Source organism: Dermacentor variabilis, chromosome 2 (assembly GCF_050947875.1).
Source record: "Dermacentor variabilis isolate Ectoservices chromosome 2, ASM5094787v1, whole genome shotgun sequence".
NCBI classification, from domain to species: Eukaryota; Metazoa; Arthropoda; class Arachnida; order Ixodida; family Ixodidae; genus Dermacentor; species Dermacentor variabilis.
In genome coordinates, this window is record NC_134569.1 from 211,846,475 (window position 1) to 211,863,418 (window position 16,944).

Genomic DNA, 16,944 nt, shown 5'->3' on the forward strand with positions numbered 1-16,944 from the left:
CACATGCTGAAAGGGGCAGTATTCGGCATATCCGACGATTTCAAACGCACCGGCCGAGAAAAGCGCAAAATGTTGCATGCATACGCTGACGAAAGGGCCCAACAGGGCACAAAGGCTAAACTGAAGTATGACATACTGCATTTCAGGCGAACAGGCTGCAGTGGGACATCAGGACTGAAAACATTCAGATATGACCTCGCGATGCACCTGATGTCAAAAGGACCATAAGTGTTTTGCTGAGAAACTACTGAGCATGAAAAATAAAATATATAACTTCCACTTTCTCCTTTGATCGCTTGAGCCAAGTATCGTGTTGGGTACAAAATCATGTCTTGAGCCAAGTACTTCGAACGACGAGGGAATTCCTGAAGGATATGAGTGCTTTCGACGCGATCGTAATGCTCGCAGTGGTGGTGCCCTTATGCTTATTCATTCCAATATAACATGTGTGCCACTGGAATTTCTTGACACTGAGTGTAAAACAGTTTTTTGTAGATTGCGTTGGGAGAATGGAAAAGGGCTTTTAATCGGCTCGTTCTATCGCACGCCTGGTGCGTCCTCTCAGCCCTTTGTGCATTTGTATGTCTACTTTAAAACCCTTACGAGTGATCACAATATTCTTAGTAGTGATCTTAATCTGCCTGATATTCACTGGTCATACAACAACCCTAAACATTTAAGCAAAGAGAGCATGTGCTCTGCATTTTTTTGACATTTTAGATCACTTCAAACTTGGAAGGCATGTTTGCGATGCTTCACGCGGGGACGGTACAGGTCATGTTCTCGACTTGTTGCTATGCAATGCACCAAAGGTTGTGTCAAATGTGCAAGTTTAGCCCGGAATTAGTGATCATAAAATTGTGGTAGCTGACGTTCTCGTTGAAGATGTTCTTGTCCCAAGGAAACTGCCAAGATTGATCGTTGTTTATAGTAAAGCGAACTACTGGCAATCAATTGGGCATTAGAAGCCTACTTCCCAACACTTGATACTCTCGCTGATGAAATGACCATAGGGGAATTGTGGAACTTAAGGAAAACCTGCACCATCTAAGCAAAGTGTTTCGGCTGTGTCGGGTCCTGTCAATTAGGCGCACCCGGGATCAACACTAGTTCAATGCTGAGTTACGTTCTCTGGTTCGCAGTGAGAAACTGGTATATACTAACTACAAGAGAAATCAATTTCCCGCTCATTTTGCTCTGCTGAGTCAAATAAAATGTAATTTTAAACACATAAAGGATTTTGCAAAGAAGGCTTACTTTCCCAACCTCGGGCAAAAATTTGTAGCGGACCCGAAAGAGTTCAGGAAGTACGTCCACCGACATGGAAGAGGGGATAGCACTATCCCTGCCTTACAATACAATGGAACCATTATTCACAATGACGAATTCAAAGTAGATTGTTTTGCTCATTACTTTTCGTCTGTGTTTGCCCCTAGTAACACGCACGATATTGAAGTTTTGCGTCCGATTTAAGTATATCGCATGCCCGCGGTGTCTTTTTCGATAATGGGTGTTCATCGATTTCTATATGATATAAAGGAGAGCAAAGCCAGCGGTCCTGATGACATCCCGGCTGCAATTCTCAAGCACTGTTCAAGGTTTGTAAGTTTGTAACTTTCTCGGTTATTTCAATATTTTTTAAACGATGCTGCTTTACCCCATGGCTGGAAGTTCGCATATTTAGACCCTGTACCACCCTGAGTGGGCCACGCAACAACGTTCAGAACTACACACCGGTGTCGTTAACAATAGATAATAATGTAGTAACATTAATGGAGCATGTAATCTGTTCTTCTATAATGTCGCTTGTTGAAAAGTATAATCTTTTAAATGGCAGACAGCACGGATTTCGTCGCGAATTTTCATGTGCTACACAGCTGGTAGAATTCACAGATCATTTGGCTCTGGCTGTTGACAGGCGGCTAGTTATTGAGTGTGTTTTCATGGATTCTCGCACGGCGTTTGATGTTGTTGCGCATGGCTTACTTATATGAAAACTAAGAGCTTATAATGAAGATGAAAATATGCTCAAATGGACTGCTGAATATCTGTCTTTCTGGCAGCAGTCTGTTCTGAACGGTTTTTCTTCGGTCAACGCCCCAGTCACTTCCGGGGTAGCCCAAGGATCAGAAGTGGGGCCACTCTTATTCCTACTGTTCATTATTGACATTACGGATAACATCAAGTCAACGTTTCAGATGTTTGCCGATGACTGTCTCTTATGCAGAGTCATTAACGATCACAGTGAACACGTAGCTTTGCAAATGATTTGGACATTGTGGCAACATCGTGTGCACGTTGGAAAATGCCGCTAAATGTGAGCAAATGTAGGCACGTCACCTTTATTAGGAAGCGCTCCTACCAAGAGCACACGTATCGAATCCTTGAGGCTAGTTTAGTTACTGCAAAGGAATCCAAATATTTACGGTTTTCTTTTCACCTCGGATTTGTAGTAGACTGGGCACAGAAATTACTTAACGAATAAGGCGACGTCGGTGTCCAGTTTCTTGAGGCGGAATTTCAGTCACCTACCTAAAGGCCGGAAGAAACAATTGTATTTCACACATATACGATCAACGCTCCAATACTCGTGTGTTTTCTGGGACCCTCACACCTCGGAATTAATTAACAAACTTGAAAGAATACAAAACAGGGCTGCCACGTTTGTCTTTGTAAACTATGACAGAAAATTCAGCATGACAGAAGCTGATCACGCTATCGTCGGACCTAAAGACTCTCAGGAGAAAGCTGCGTTTGAAATTCATTTATAGCATATATGATTCCCACACTGGAAATAGAAGAGAGAAATACATGAAACCACCTTCGTATGTTTTCCAAAGAAAGGATCACCCTTGGAAAGTCAAGGAACTTGTTTTTAAATGTGACGTTTACAGACATTCTTTTTTTTTTGTCTAGAGAGCACGCGCCTGGAATATTCTTCCGCTTAAGGTCCAACTAATTACATCTGTTGATGCTTTTAACCACGCTTTCAGCGTACAGATACCCTTCTATAAAGTTTCATATTTCGAATGAAATCCCCCCTTCTGTAATGCCTTATTGGCGTTGCAAGTACTGAATAAGTGAACATACAAATAAATAAATAAATAAAACCTACTTGAATAAAAATATTTACCGACACTTACGATACTCCTTAAGGCGAAATTTGAGCGCAGCTGTATACGTGTTTTCATTCCACGATATATCGGCTGGCGCCGACAGTCGGTCTTGTGCGGAACGTTGCAAACGGAGAGAAGTGTGGCGAGAATGCTTCGCTAAGCCGCAGATCACGAAAGCCAGCGCGTGGGTGACGCGTGAACGCGATTCATAGCAGCCACAACCACCGACAAACCTCCCAGACGACGCGCGCTACTCTGGTGCCATCTCGTAGCCATCGTAGCCGCACTACGCTTCACTTCTGATGCTTTCGCCATACCCTCCTACTCCGCTGTCTGCCTAAGGTTACCGCTGTACCCTCCTCCTTCGCTTTTTTCCTCGTGTCTTTCATCCTCCGCTTCGCTCCGCTTTCGTTCTTTCATATATATATATATATATATATATATATATATATATATATATATATATATATATATATATATATATATATATATATATATATATATATACTTCGCTGTGCTCGTTCACTCGGTTACGCCGACGCCTACGCTCGCCGTAGAAACGGCTGCCAAAGAGCTGCGTAATAAAAAAATAGGCGGTCCGAGGAAAGACATATCTAAAGTCAGAAATGGAACAAAGAAAATACTGCAAATGAGGCAAAATTATTACGCAAATATGCAAGATTTCATGATCTGCAATTTCAGCAGAATCAAATACGTATACCATGTACATCAAGTTTTCTTTCGCGTCGACTGTAGTTGACACGTCTTTCCTTTATGGCCCCGGTGAACAGACATTACCACCTATTCCGTTTCGGTTTGGGCTTATGCCGAAGGTTTGGGCTTATGTCACGCAATGTCTACATAGCGCTACCTGCTACGGGGAAAGCACTGGGGCAAATCACAGCATTAGACCGCTTTAAAGTGAGCGACGCTTCCAATTCGTTTCGCTCGCATTTCAATAGTTCATACACTCCCGAGATCTGTCACTGATATAGGGTTTTACTCAAAGTGAAACGACGCGAAATCAGGTTAGCAGTTAAAGCACAATCGGCAACGAAGAAGTGCGAGGATAGCGTTTTGACGAAACGATTTCTGTGCGAAGGAGCGCTACTGTTACTCCTTCCCTCTGGGTAACAGTGTACAACTGTGTGCCAGATGTTAGAAAATGCTATTACCTTACGAAATAAACGGAAAGTTAAAAAAAACATTGCGTAACTTCGAGAGCTGTACAAATCTAGAACCATGCGGATAATTCTGCTCTGCCCAAGCCGAAATTACACGAAGTCATAGAGTGACGGATACTTTAAAGGCCAATGTGGCTCTGCGGTTAAAATATTATGCCGTCGCAAGGGCTGGGGAATTTTGAGCCTGTATATCACTGTGCAAAATTTTTCTAACAGACAAATTGCGTCACTGCCTAGGGTTGAATTGACTTTGCATGTACCACTCTAATAATTAATTAGGAGTCTGAGTGTTTTTACAACTTTTCTGCTCTTGACCTACGCACGAAGTTAGCCCTTTGTGACTAGAAATGAATTCGAATAGTTCCTCATCTGCAAGGCACGCTACCAAAAGGGACATACTCTTTTGTCGTGTTTCAACGCACGTAAGTGCCTTTCCGTTACACATAGTGCAAAAGCCTTGGGAGTGTCTGTGGTATAACACATTTTCTCAAAGTGATAACGGCCACGTGGGTAGGATGTAGGAAACTGGCATGGTCTCGCCTTCATTTATCTTGTGCATGCGGTGTGGCCAAGCGAAAGGCAGTTGTAAAGCTTGTTTTCATTCGGTTGCTTTATTGCAGCGATTGTAACCAAACGTTTGCTGTACTAAGTTTAACTGTGTGGTAGCTAGCGGGCGGGGCCGCATGGTTACAACACAGGGCTTCTGTGCTGGGAGGCCGAGGTCGGATTCCATTATCGAACACGTTCTCCTGTTCATCAAAGATGCCCGAAATAGGCTAAGACAGCACGCTGCCTATCTACTGCCCATTGCCTGGAATGAGGCAAGGATTCTTCGCGTCAAAATATTGCCACTCCTGAGCACCAGCAGATCAGGTGCTAAATGTCGCCGCGTAGTGGCGTCATTGTTGCGAGTGCTGTCTTGTTTAGGCGTGAGGAAGCTTGCGCGACCTGTAGTAAGGAAAGGGCACAGACTCAATTCAGACCACTACTCGGGAACACAGCACCATCATAAGGCATTTTGCTCGAGTTGGGTTGGCTGCGAGAGCTTTAACAGCGAACTGTGTCATATATGACGATTTACTTGATAAAAAATAGAATATCTGCTGAGAGCATTCTGTTTGTGGTGCTATTATTTAAGTAACCGTTCTGTGTTTTCTAACATGACCACAGGAACTTGAAGGCTAGCATTTGCATGTGTAAATCAAATTTTAAAAGCAAACTAGCACTAGTTTTATTATTAACAAAAATGATAGGACATGTTGCTAAAATATGAGAAACAGGCCACTCGCGTTATTTTCAACTCACTAAGAAATTAAAAGTTCGTACGGACCTTTTCTAAACCTTCTTGAGGTGACGCGACTTCCAATGGCCGATACATTTGTCGCTTAGGGTCACCCATGAGCTGAAAAAATGAGGAATCATTGCAGAAAGCTTCAAGTGGTGCACTCTACTCGAAAGTTAAGCCCTAATTCTGAGTGAAACACACGAGCGCTTGCACTAACGGAACAAGACTACAACATGCAAGAGCAGATATACGCCATTACTTCAATATCGCAATTCTTGCAGACGCGGATTGCGAGTATTACGTATAATTAAAGGAGCTTCCCGCTGGAGGACTGAGCTATGGACTAGCTAGAAGTTTGTAACTAAACAACTAATACAGAAGAAACTGAGTCGACTCAACAAAACTTTAGAAACACATGAACATGTGTAAACTGGGCCGCTTCTATAAATCTTGCCCTCACAGAAAACTCACGCCATTTGAGAGTGCAGAAGTCTAGCAACCTATTCCCCTCCCCCCTCCCCCCCAATCATTTGATATGACAGCAGAGTCACGTCTTCTTCCTTGAGCCAAGCTCCGCAGCCTGTCTAACGGAAACATTTCATTTACGAGCTTCATTACACCATGAAAAATAGCTCAGCCACCATACGTTAAGCATGAATGACGCAAAAAATATTAAAAGAAAGTATGGTGACCGTCGTGCGCGCCTGCTTACTGATAATATTTACATGTACAACAGCCCACGAAAGTATGTGGCCCATGTGCTATGAAGAAGCTTTCAGTGTAACAGTTTCACTGTGACGTGTCTACTTAGCAGGTCTCTTATAGGGTACAAAAAGAAAAAAAATGTAGTTTAATGCACTAAGATATAGCACCCGCTAGCAACACCTCACAAACTTGAACTAAGCTTCCAGCACACCGAGAAATCCACAAAACAACCTGACACATTGCTTCTCCGAATTTTCTGTGAATACCATGAAGCATGATGACCATTAAATGAGCCCCCTACTGGCCTTACAACGTGCGAAGAAACGAATGCAAAAGCAAAGAGCCATTTCTTAACGCAACAGTGTTAAAAAAGCGCGTGTCGCTGAAAATCCGGCGGCGGCGTCCGCGTACAGCAGCGGCGCCCAGCGTCAGACGTCGCATGGCCAAAGTAATTTTTCCAACCACACATGCCGAGGCATTTCATGTGACGCAAGGAATTCTCTGAACTAATTGAATTTCTCAAGCTAAAATACGTAGAAAAATCGTAGGCTACAATTTACACACAACCTACAAGGATGACAGCCCTCGGATTGTAACTTGAATATACGAAAAAAGATAGTTTTGTTACGCGAAAACTCAAACAAACCCCTTTTCCTGCGTTTCTACAATGGAGAGACCGGAGATGGCGTCCGCCATTTGCGCCCGCCGGCGCGTAAATATCTCAGAGACCACGGAGCCACGTGCCCGCTTCGTTGAAAGACTTCCAGATGACGCCGGCTCCGCCGCATCGCGGCCCCTGCAAGAGGCCGCGTTTCTACGAGAAAGCCCGCCTTCGTGCATAGCGTTCGCCACGAGCGTTTCCCGGTAAACATTACGGTTACATACGCTGCAGTTGCCGGGAAGCGTGAGCAGTAGTCAGGGATCTTTGAATGCTATCGTGTTCCACTCTTAAAGACGAAACTTAAGCATCCTCCAAATACTTGCTGATTGCCCGCAATGCGCAGCACTGCTACTTTCGCGAATGATGACCGTGGCTGTGAACTGTACGGGATGCGCACATTTATTGAGAATGTGTACGAAAAATTACAAATGTGATTTAGGGACTCCTTACCAGTGAAATACCAAGAAAAATGTATAAAACAATTTTTACAACTCAATATGAGTGACAGTATGCATGAGATGGTGCCTACTGCTTACTAGTTGGATAACTAAGTGATAATTTTTGTAATTTATCTTTATATTGCGCTTGCGGCCCTTCAGTTATCCGGAACGGAAATCAAGTTACGCAGATGATTTTTGCTTAATAGTGTTGAAGACACACCTGCCGTTCTCAAGATATTCGTCTTAAAATTGTAATAAAATAGGTATTGGCTGTGAACTTTACATTGCTGACGTGTATAGGGGAATCTTCAAGTCTCCAAGTCAATGTCCAAGTTAGTACCCCATATGAATCAGTATTGTTTATCCAAAGACAGAGGGTACTTCGGTCATCTTGCATATATTTACCACAGAGGCACGCATGTAGAGGTAGCCATAAATCAATCACGAACAAATTTTCTGCTCCGCAAAAGAAGTAACAAAATTATGCAGTTGCAACTTACAGTCGCGGCCGCTGCTAGCGGGAACACTGGAGCCAGGGCGTCGCTCTGCGGAGAGCCCCACAACGGGCGCCTCATGAGGTCTTGCGGCGCATGCGCAATCAAAGCGATTGGTGAAAATCCCAGCGCATTGTGTACTAAGGTGAGTCGTCTGCTACGAGTTCATGAGGCACAGTTGGTGGCATTCCGCGGAGGGCTGCCACGAACTACCGTGTTCCCGCTAGGAGTGGCCGCGCGTGTACATCTTAGAAGCTACGTGAGTTGAAGCTTCGGCGAAATCGGTTAATCAAATGACATAATATTTTTTCCCCATTTCATTGCTGCGTCCTTTGCTTAAAGGAGACTGCATCGCTCGTATGTGCTCTCGCGCACTCCTCCTACCCACTGGGACACAAGCAGCGATTATCTCAAAGCAGTGTTATTCTGGCCTACAGTAATGAACAAAATGTGATTGTGGCCAAATATTACTTATTTCATTCGTTATATTACCCTCAGGGCTTATCAGCATTACAGAGGGGAGCAGGCACGGGTGAAATACAACAAATAAGATAATGCGGCGCAATCGAAAACAACTAAGCAAATATACAAAGAACAGAAATAGCTGAACATAGCAATACAAGCAGTGCAAGGTAAAAAGAAAAACATGCGTTACTCGTAAGCAAAAAAAAAAAAAATGAGCTACCGTATTTCGAAAACGGGAGGGATAAGTTATAAGAGAAATGCTTGAATGGAGGCTATTCCAATATATGTTTGTTGTTGGCGGAAAAGATTCAGAATATGTTTCTGTTTTCCGTCCGGGCACATCAGCTTACTCTCGCGTGATCGAGGCGTGAGGATCGGGATCTATGATAGCGTTTTTATCAAAAGCAAGTGGAGGTAGCGATTATGGCAAAATGCTTAGTGGAACAAACAGAGGAGAGATAACTGCAAGCTTGTGTGCAAGCAAGGGTAGAATAAGCTTTCGCTTCGTATACGATATACGCTAGACGTGCAGTTGTAGTCGGATATTATATGAAATATGCGCAGCGATCTTGTATTGCTTCTGATTAGTTAGTTGAAGTGATGCTACCCGGGTCATATTGTTTAACTTATTTAAGAAGCAGGCGAATATAAATAGTAAACAGTAAGTTCTTTATTGGGAGTGGTGCCAAGAGGAGGTTTCGTCTAATGTAGCCAAACTTGCGGTTAGCGTATGCGGTAGTCGAAATTATATGATGCTCCGCGTTAAGTTACTAGTAATGCGGACACCCATGTATTTGTTCGACGGAACACAGGCAAGAGCAGTTTTAATGAGAATGTAGTTGGATAAGCTCATGAACCGCGAGACACACATGCGTTTATATTTTATTATATGTAGATCATTTTTCCATCTGACGTACTAGTTAAAAGTGGTATCCATGCCTCCTCGAAGGCCACTGACCTCGTAATGATTAGTTATTACGCGTTAAATGACACATTTCGCCGCGAATAAGCATATGTTTGATACGGTTATATATTGCGTACTATTATAGCTTTGGACTGCTTGGCTGGGGGACCGCCTTTCGATCTCAGCATCGGGCCCGCACCGTATTTTACTGGGATAATTCGAACACGAATGTAGGTTGACCCATCTTTATTTAATTCGCCGAGAAGTACGAAATAACGTTTCCAATATAGGCAGACCGAAACCCTTGTGGAAAAAATAAATAAACTCTGAATCGGACAGACCTTATTTACCCTAACCTCGGCTACTAGACTTCTCTAGCCGATGCCACAGGATGCACCCTTGTCGGAACGGCAAGACCAGTCGTCTCGTCGAATGCTTCGCGGGCGCCCGCAGTGTCATCATGTGCCTTTGTATATGCAACGTTTCTCAAGACCAGTCTGAATAATGTGCAAACTGGCTTCACGGCAGTCGCAGTGGAGGGTCTCACGCTGGCTCGGCACCACTAGCTTTGTTCACGAGGGCAGGCCAGCATTCTTTTGTTACGAATGTAAGTCCATAATTATTTTGCTCGCACCAGATCGCTAACTAGGCCGGTAGTAAGTTCAGCTTGCCACGTCCACCCTGGGTGCCTGGCCCAAACTGTTTTTAATTTTTGTGTATGGTTTGAAGTGTCTGAATATACTTGTCAATTTTTTTGTTGTTGCTCATGATTTGCTTTCTTTCCCCCTGTCTCGAGATTTTTATTCCTGTTTACAATGAGGGCAACACTTTCTTAAAAAAGAAAAGTTGACCTATTGAATAAATTTATATTTCTTTTTTTTCTTACAAGCGCGGTTTATTCGACAAGGATATAGCACCTTGGAATTAGGGTCACGTATGTCCGGAAAGGTTCGGAAAGAAGTTTTCGTTGGTTCTAAAAAAGAATTTGGCTAGCACACAGCACTTCGAAGTAAAATATATCCCTAATAATTTTGGTAAATACATAACCTATTAGTAACAATGTCTACGCAACTAAAATGAAGTAAGATTACCTTTTTTTCTCTCCCTCAGCCCACTGGATGCTTATATGGTATGCTACTGAGATCCTGTGCCCCATTTACAAGCTTCAGCGGGCATTCAGTCAATGTCTGGTCACCTACATAAATATAAAATTTAAATTAAAGCAAGATAGAAAGTATTTAACAGCCGCTTAGGGTCGGATATGGATTCTGCTGTGTGAGACGACTGAGAGGATATGTTTGCTTGTTTACTTTAAGGTGAAAATGAGTATCCGGTTATGCGCATTTGAGCACGTCATCCCCCTCTGCGGCGCCACGTAGCTCCAACGTCTTGTGACTTGCGCCTTGTGTAAATTTTCTGGTTCGGCCAAGTAGGCATGACCAACACGTCAACACAACGCGCGGCAACGTACCCGCAAGGCTTTGTTTCGGCGTCTGTGCTTAGAGTGCTTACTTTAGTCTCGCACTGTCCACCTGAACTACGATAAACGAACATGCCTAACTTCTTACGTTGGAAACCTGAATGTACCTCAGCAAGGCGCTTCTGGAAGGTGAAGAAGTCTACGAGGTCATAGCGGAACATGTTGTTTCTCGGCTGGAAAGCATTGTCGTAGTAATCTTCAAACGCTTTGATGAAGTTGCTCTTGAACTCCGAGCTCTGGAACATGGCGTTCGGGAAGAACATCGTGGGCGGATACAACTGCGAACGGAACAAGAACTACAGTTTCAGGGGTTAAGGCACAGCATGATGAGCTTGTTAGCCGTTCAACAGCATTTCGTCGCCATCGCAACAGTGCCGCTAACGTGATCTCTGCTGTGAACAATATAACAGGACTCTACTCAGAATAAAAATTATGCGGTTAAGTTCGCAAAGCCGTACTTTAGTAAGGCCTATTTACGATTGACAGGCTGCTGCCGTTATTGTTTGATAACACATTTGGCTGAAGTCTCCTTTTGCAAAAAGATCCTTGTGTAAAAGCTTTGCCAGTATGGGTCCTCATACGACGTGAACCTTTCCTGCGCTATAGCTTGAGCACACGCCGTCGGCCTTCCAGTTAGGCTTTTGTGATTTGAGAAAATAAGACTTCATTACGTAAGCACACTTTGTCTTGTTTTCGTACTTTATCGTTTCTTCTTAACGAGATGATGGTCCCTGGGGTAAGCCAAATCAGCCATAAGTCAACTACTTGGAGCTTTATTAGAACATCAACCTTTCCGACGAAGAAAGAGCGTCTGGAAGCTTCAAAAAGAAAATAACTAACGAGCTACAAATGACCCAACGGGTAGACTGCCTACAGCCGACCTGTCGAGACACGGTACGGCCAACCAGTGAACTTACGTAGCAGGTGCCGTCATTCTCTTTGACCACTTCGAATACGAAGGTTTCACCCATGGGATAGCCGATGTTGCTGAAGAGATTGCTTGGTTCCTCTGGCCCGGACTGCCCGCTCCTTCGGTTCATAATTTCTCCTTCCAGGTACTCGATGATAGCGAAGTGGTACTCTGCAATGTTGAAGGTCCCTGATACCCGTTTGGAACGTACAGCGGTCACTAGCGAGGATACAGTTTCATCTGAGAGGTATATGTGCGGCGTGGTTTAAGTGGCAATTAACTATTTGCAACAACCACCGAGCAGGCAGCTCCTTTGCACTGACATCCAAGATTGAGGCACGCTTATATGAATGTACATCCTTGAGACCATAGTCATAGAAGCCTACATAGCCGCATAGCCCAATTTCTTATGTAAGATGCTAACCTTCCAACAGAATATGTTAAAAAAATAAACGTGCACGAGTTTTCATCTTTCTATATATATATACATATATAACAGGTGTTTTTTTTTTTAGTCGTCTTCAGTAATATATCTGACAACACTGCTGGCCGGCATCTGCATTTACTACCATGTTCAACGTAAGGACGTGTTCGCCATTACAATGAAGTAAAATAAATTGAAGTCGGGGGATTTACGTTGCAAAACCACAATATGAGTTTGAGGCACGGTGCAGTGGGGGGCTAGGGTTCTGCACCCAATCCATGATACACGGGCGTTCCTCCATTTCGCCATCATCTAAACGTCGTCGCTGCGCTCGGGATTTGACCCCAAGCTACCGTGCTTAGCAGCGCAACGTCAAGGCCGCTACACCACCATGTCGAGTGCAATAAAACAATCGGCTTCTTGCTATTGTAGCAGAAATATAAACACATTATGGCTGAAATTCATGCGAGACAACATTAGCCATCAGCTAGGTGGATGAATTCGGGCCTTTAAAAATATTTTATTGAGAAGTACTTGAGAACGCTATACTACTGTTACCTGCAATCGGCCACTTTGATTTTCCTCCTTTTAGTTTATATACGGTAGAAAACGGAGGCATGTAAATGTAAGTAAGAAGACAAAGGCTTAACGTTTATGGTGCAAATATGAGATCTGCAAATTATTACCTAGCACTTGTTTTCTATTATTTCACGAGTTACGCGTAGCGCCCGCGGAGCCCTCCTTCATCTGAATAATGCTCTGTTTTATTTATTTATTTTTTGTCAAGCTAGGGGTCAAGTTTTTTGTTGATATGCAGGAAAGGTCAAAGTGCTCGGTTTGTTTACGATCTCACCAGGAACTAATTATGGCAGTGCTCGAGAGCTAAGGTAGGTTTTGCGAATGGCATGCAATTTAGCTAGCTGTATTCGAAGAGCTATTGGTAAGTCCGGAATCCATTACATGTGCCCGCAACACTGTCCAAATAAACAAAGGAGGCTACTACGTCCCGGTTCACGGCCGCTCTGTCGCTTGGTGCTGTGCTCGCGTGTCTCGTTTCTGGCGCAGAATCAAGATGTTCCGTCGAAGCCTAAAGGATCAGCTGCCGAATACCTTATTTAGATCGGTCTCAAAGACTTCAGCGACGAGACCGCGAAAATTATTGCGTGGTGCGTGCTAACGTTCGGCCTGCGTAGCGAGCCGCACCACATTTTTCTTAAAAACGAAGAGCCTTTCAAGCGAGCCGGAGGTTAAAAGAGGAGGGTTCGTGCGTAGCAGGCCTCTCCTAAAGGTGCAGGCATTTGTTAACAGGTGTTGCTTCCCTGGTACAGGTGCGATACTTCACTATTTTCGACCTTCACATACAACTCCGCACTCCGGTTCGTCTTGCAGTATATCACATATAACATGTCACAATCTACGGCAGTAGCGTGTGCAGTGTTTTCAGAAGCTAACTACGGATATTTTGCGCCGATGGAATGCGGCTAAAGATTGTAATTTCTACCTGGTTAGTGCGTCATGGGAGGAAAAAAGTGAGAGTTCCGTTTGTGAGTCGGGGCGCATCTTTATTTTTTTTATTTTGCTGATAGGTGCGATAAGTTCGTCTGCGTCCGATGACTCGCACTTGTTCGTGCTCGCAGTACGCAGTGTTCGAGGCAAGGTCTAGGGCTTGAGAACACAGCAGGCTGTTGCCGCCCGTAGGATTTCTCAAACCCTGGTGAAACGTGAAAAGTGAATAACAACCATTCGGAGCAACTTCGGTGCCTTCGGACCAGTTTCCAAAATTTATCCATAGTTTTCTTTGGTCAAAGGGCATCTATGGTAACGTTTTGCAGAAACCGAAATGACGCTGCACAGTAAGGCAGCAGCAGTTTGCTGAGTAACGTCGATTCCAAGAGTGCCTGGGATGTGAGTATTCTTCCGCCTCGCTTTCCTGACTGAGTGGCCTCGTGTTATTATTTAGTATGTCACACTATTTAAATACCAAGCGCTTATATTGTGCGGCACTGTGAGCACCGCAAGACGCGATATTTCAAGTTTCCTCCCGTGTAATCTGACTATACCAGGCTACAAGTAAGTAGCGATTATAAGCGCTTTCCCTCTTTCCCCACATTGCTTTCCTACTCACCGTCACTGGTGCGACATTGGGCGTATAGGTCTCTCACATTCAGGAGGAGGACAGAGTAGGCCTTCTTTGTCTCCACCCCTGCAAAGCATGAAACGCGAAGAACAAATGTTGCGTAAGAAGACAAAAGACCGTAGCTATAGGCGTACATCGTGCATCCTACATGTTGACAGCCTGTCCGCAAATGCCTACACTCACAGAAACTTTGTAATCATATAAGCACCACAGTACACTTCAATGCAATGTCGTGATTGGGTGATTTTTTGATAGATTCTTTCGTTTAGCGAATATGTTCACCATTTTAAAGCAGCTTAGGGAGAACGAAGCTGGCCATAATGGAAGGTGAGCTGGGCCCTACAACGTAAAACTATTCCAATCTGTTGTTATTCCAATCTCCTGACGTAAAAATTTACGTAACCGCCAACGCAAGCTTCAGGCGGTGACCCGCAGCGTTGCCTGAACAGCCCAATCAAACGCTCTCCTAGTTTATACGAGGTCACTTTTGTTTGCTTTCAAAACAAATAACTTTGCGTACATTGAGCAGTTTTTCTTATCCATTTGGCTGAGAAGAGGCAGAGCTCGCGCTCAAGTGGAGAAGGTTTCGATGGGGCCGAGCCAGTGCACTGAAAATAGATAATCGGATGAAGAGAGAGGTGTCGTCGTCTGCGATTGGTCCGCTTCCCTTGCTTAGCTTACGCTGGCTTGTATAAAATCGAAGCGGCGTGCAACGGACAGTTAAAAATGCCGCTAAAACGGATCTTCAGCAAAAAGGCGATGGCAAAGTGACGTCGTATACGTGCCTAAAGCGCTCGATAACGTTATACGGCCATGCAAAACGCTTTGTTATGCGCAAATAAACCCATGCTTTCAGGCATGTGCGAGTAGGCAGTGCCCGAGCGATCGGCAGCAGCCATCTCCTATTGCTTTCGAAACGGAGCAGTGTCCGGCTATTCAGAAAAAAAATCAAATTTTGTTTGGCATATTAATGTATCTTTAACGCGTACACGTCACCTTGACGCAATGAGCTTTCGCGGTTTTTTGACGCCGAATGACAGACAGGTGAAGTGGGTGCAGCCTCAAACCTTTTGACCAATAGCAGAGGGTTAATGACGAAAAGGCACTGAATCGGAAATAATTACTTTTCTTTTGTTCGGTTAGATCACGCATAATCAGCGTGTATACATCATGTCAGATTGGGAGCTATCGCGGTTTTCGTGACGTCGCGTGACAGATAGGCGACGTGGGGTGGCCAAAAATGTTATTAATCACTCGCGGAGGGCTGATTGCGGAATTGGAATCGAAAGGTTTGGAATAGTTTTACGTTATAGCGCCCCTGCTTTGTTTCGGGCCATGACAGTTTTGTATATATATATATCGGTGTTATGGAATGACAGCTCTTCTCATTTTAATAGCTGTTGGTGTCCGTCGCAGGAATTCCAATGCGCTTTCCCTGAAAATTCTTATAAGATTCGAAATCTGGGCCATCGCATTTCAATAAAGCTCTCCCACTCAAGCATACCACCTATGCTATTGCAGATAATATTGAGCCTCGAGAGCATTCTCGCCCTATAGGGTGTTGTGACTGACACACGCATTCTGACTCGCTGCCTTAATACTCCTAGGCTACAGTTATTTCATTGACCAATAGCAGGCCTGTCATGATTGAAGTGATGATGATGACGACGGTATGACCTGGCACGGACTGTTCGTTCTGGGCAGGGCTACATGCAGGCACGCAAGCAGGATTTTTTTTTTCGGGGGAGGGGGGAGGCACCACAAGGTAACTTTTCTATGCAAATGAGGGGGAAGATGCTTTTACTAGTACAATTGTGAATAATGCCCACCATTTGCCATAAAGACGCGTAAATCCGCAGAAGAAAATTCAAATAACGTGTATCTCACAGGTACGCCTGTGAGATATACCTCTTCTTGGCAAACAAAGAACCACATAAAATGGATTCGCGCATGAAAGGTGCACAGGAAGAACCTTGCCAAGAACAAGTTAACACGCGAAAGTGCAAAATAAACTCTTTTAGTAGCGTTTTCGAATTAGCTCTTGAAAAATTATGGAGAAATGTATATTTGCGGAACAATCATAGTTCTTTTGGATCCCTCGTTTACTGCGCTACCAAGAAGCAAAACCGACTCGTGTTGTCACTTAGGAAGTTGCGTAACGATGCATGGTCACCAGTCCCGTACAACTGCGTAGAGCACAAGACGCTGAACTTCTAGACGTACCGCGCCCAGCGCGGAAGGTTAGAAAAAAAACCCCATTTGCACAGCAGGCAAGTGGCTACGTCAGGCGGCTCGATTGATAACTGTAGAAGCGTCATTTAAACACACGTAATTATTCTCTACTTCCGGCGGGGTTTTCTCTACTTCCTTCTTAGATAAAAATATGTTGATCCATAAATATTTTCACAAACAATTTTCGCTTTTCCTCCAAGTTTGGCTGTTGCCTTGTCTTTCTCCCTTAGTAGGTGCTTAATTTCTCATCTCCTTGCAACTCTTGTTTCCAGTTGCCAATTTTGCACGAAAACCGCTCTGGGATAAGGGAAAAACCAGACGAGGTAACGGGTGAGAGTCATATTGCTTAAGGGTTCAGCGGTTATTGCAGGGTCTGATGATGGACGCTGTTTCTCAATATCTTATTTTCCACCTTATATAGTAACCCATATCGCGGATATATGGTTCCGAGGGTCTGCAGCGTTGGGGCGAGCCGTCACTCGAGGAAATGATGAATCAAAATGAAAA

At 44.1% G+C, this 16,944-nt stretch overlaps 1 protein-coding gene across 1 annotated transcript in view; it reads right to left on the bottom strand.

The window, feature by feature from the left end:
• LOC142570673 (uncharacterized) overlaps nt 1-16,944 on the bottom strand; it is a 150,095-nt gene that overhangs the window by 82,801 nt on the left and 50,350 nt on the right. The window contains exons 6-9 of the mRNA XM_075679026.1: nt 14,194-14,271; nt 11,652-11,815; nt 10,842-11,012; nt 5,631-5,702 (exon numbers count right to left, since the gene is read on the bottom strand). Of these exons, the coding sequence (XP_075535141.1) occupies nt 5,631-5,702; nt 10,842-11,012; nt 11,652-11,815; nt 14,194-14,271 (485 nt within the window). The remainder of the gene's footprint in view (nt 1-5,630; nt 5,703-10,841; nt 11,013-11,651; nt 11,816-14,193; nt 14,272-16,944) is intronic.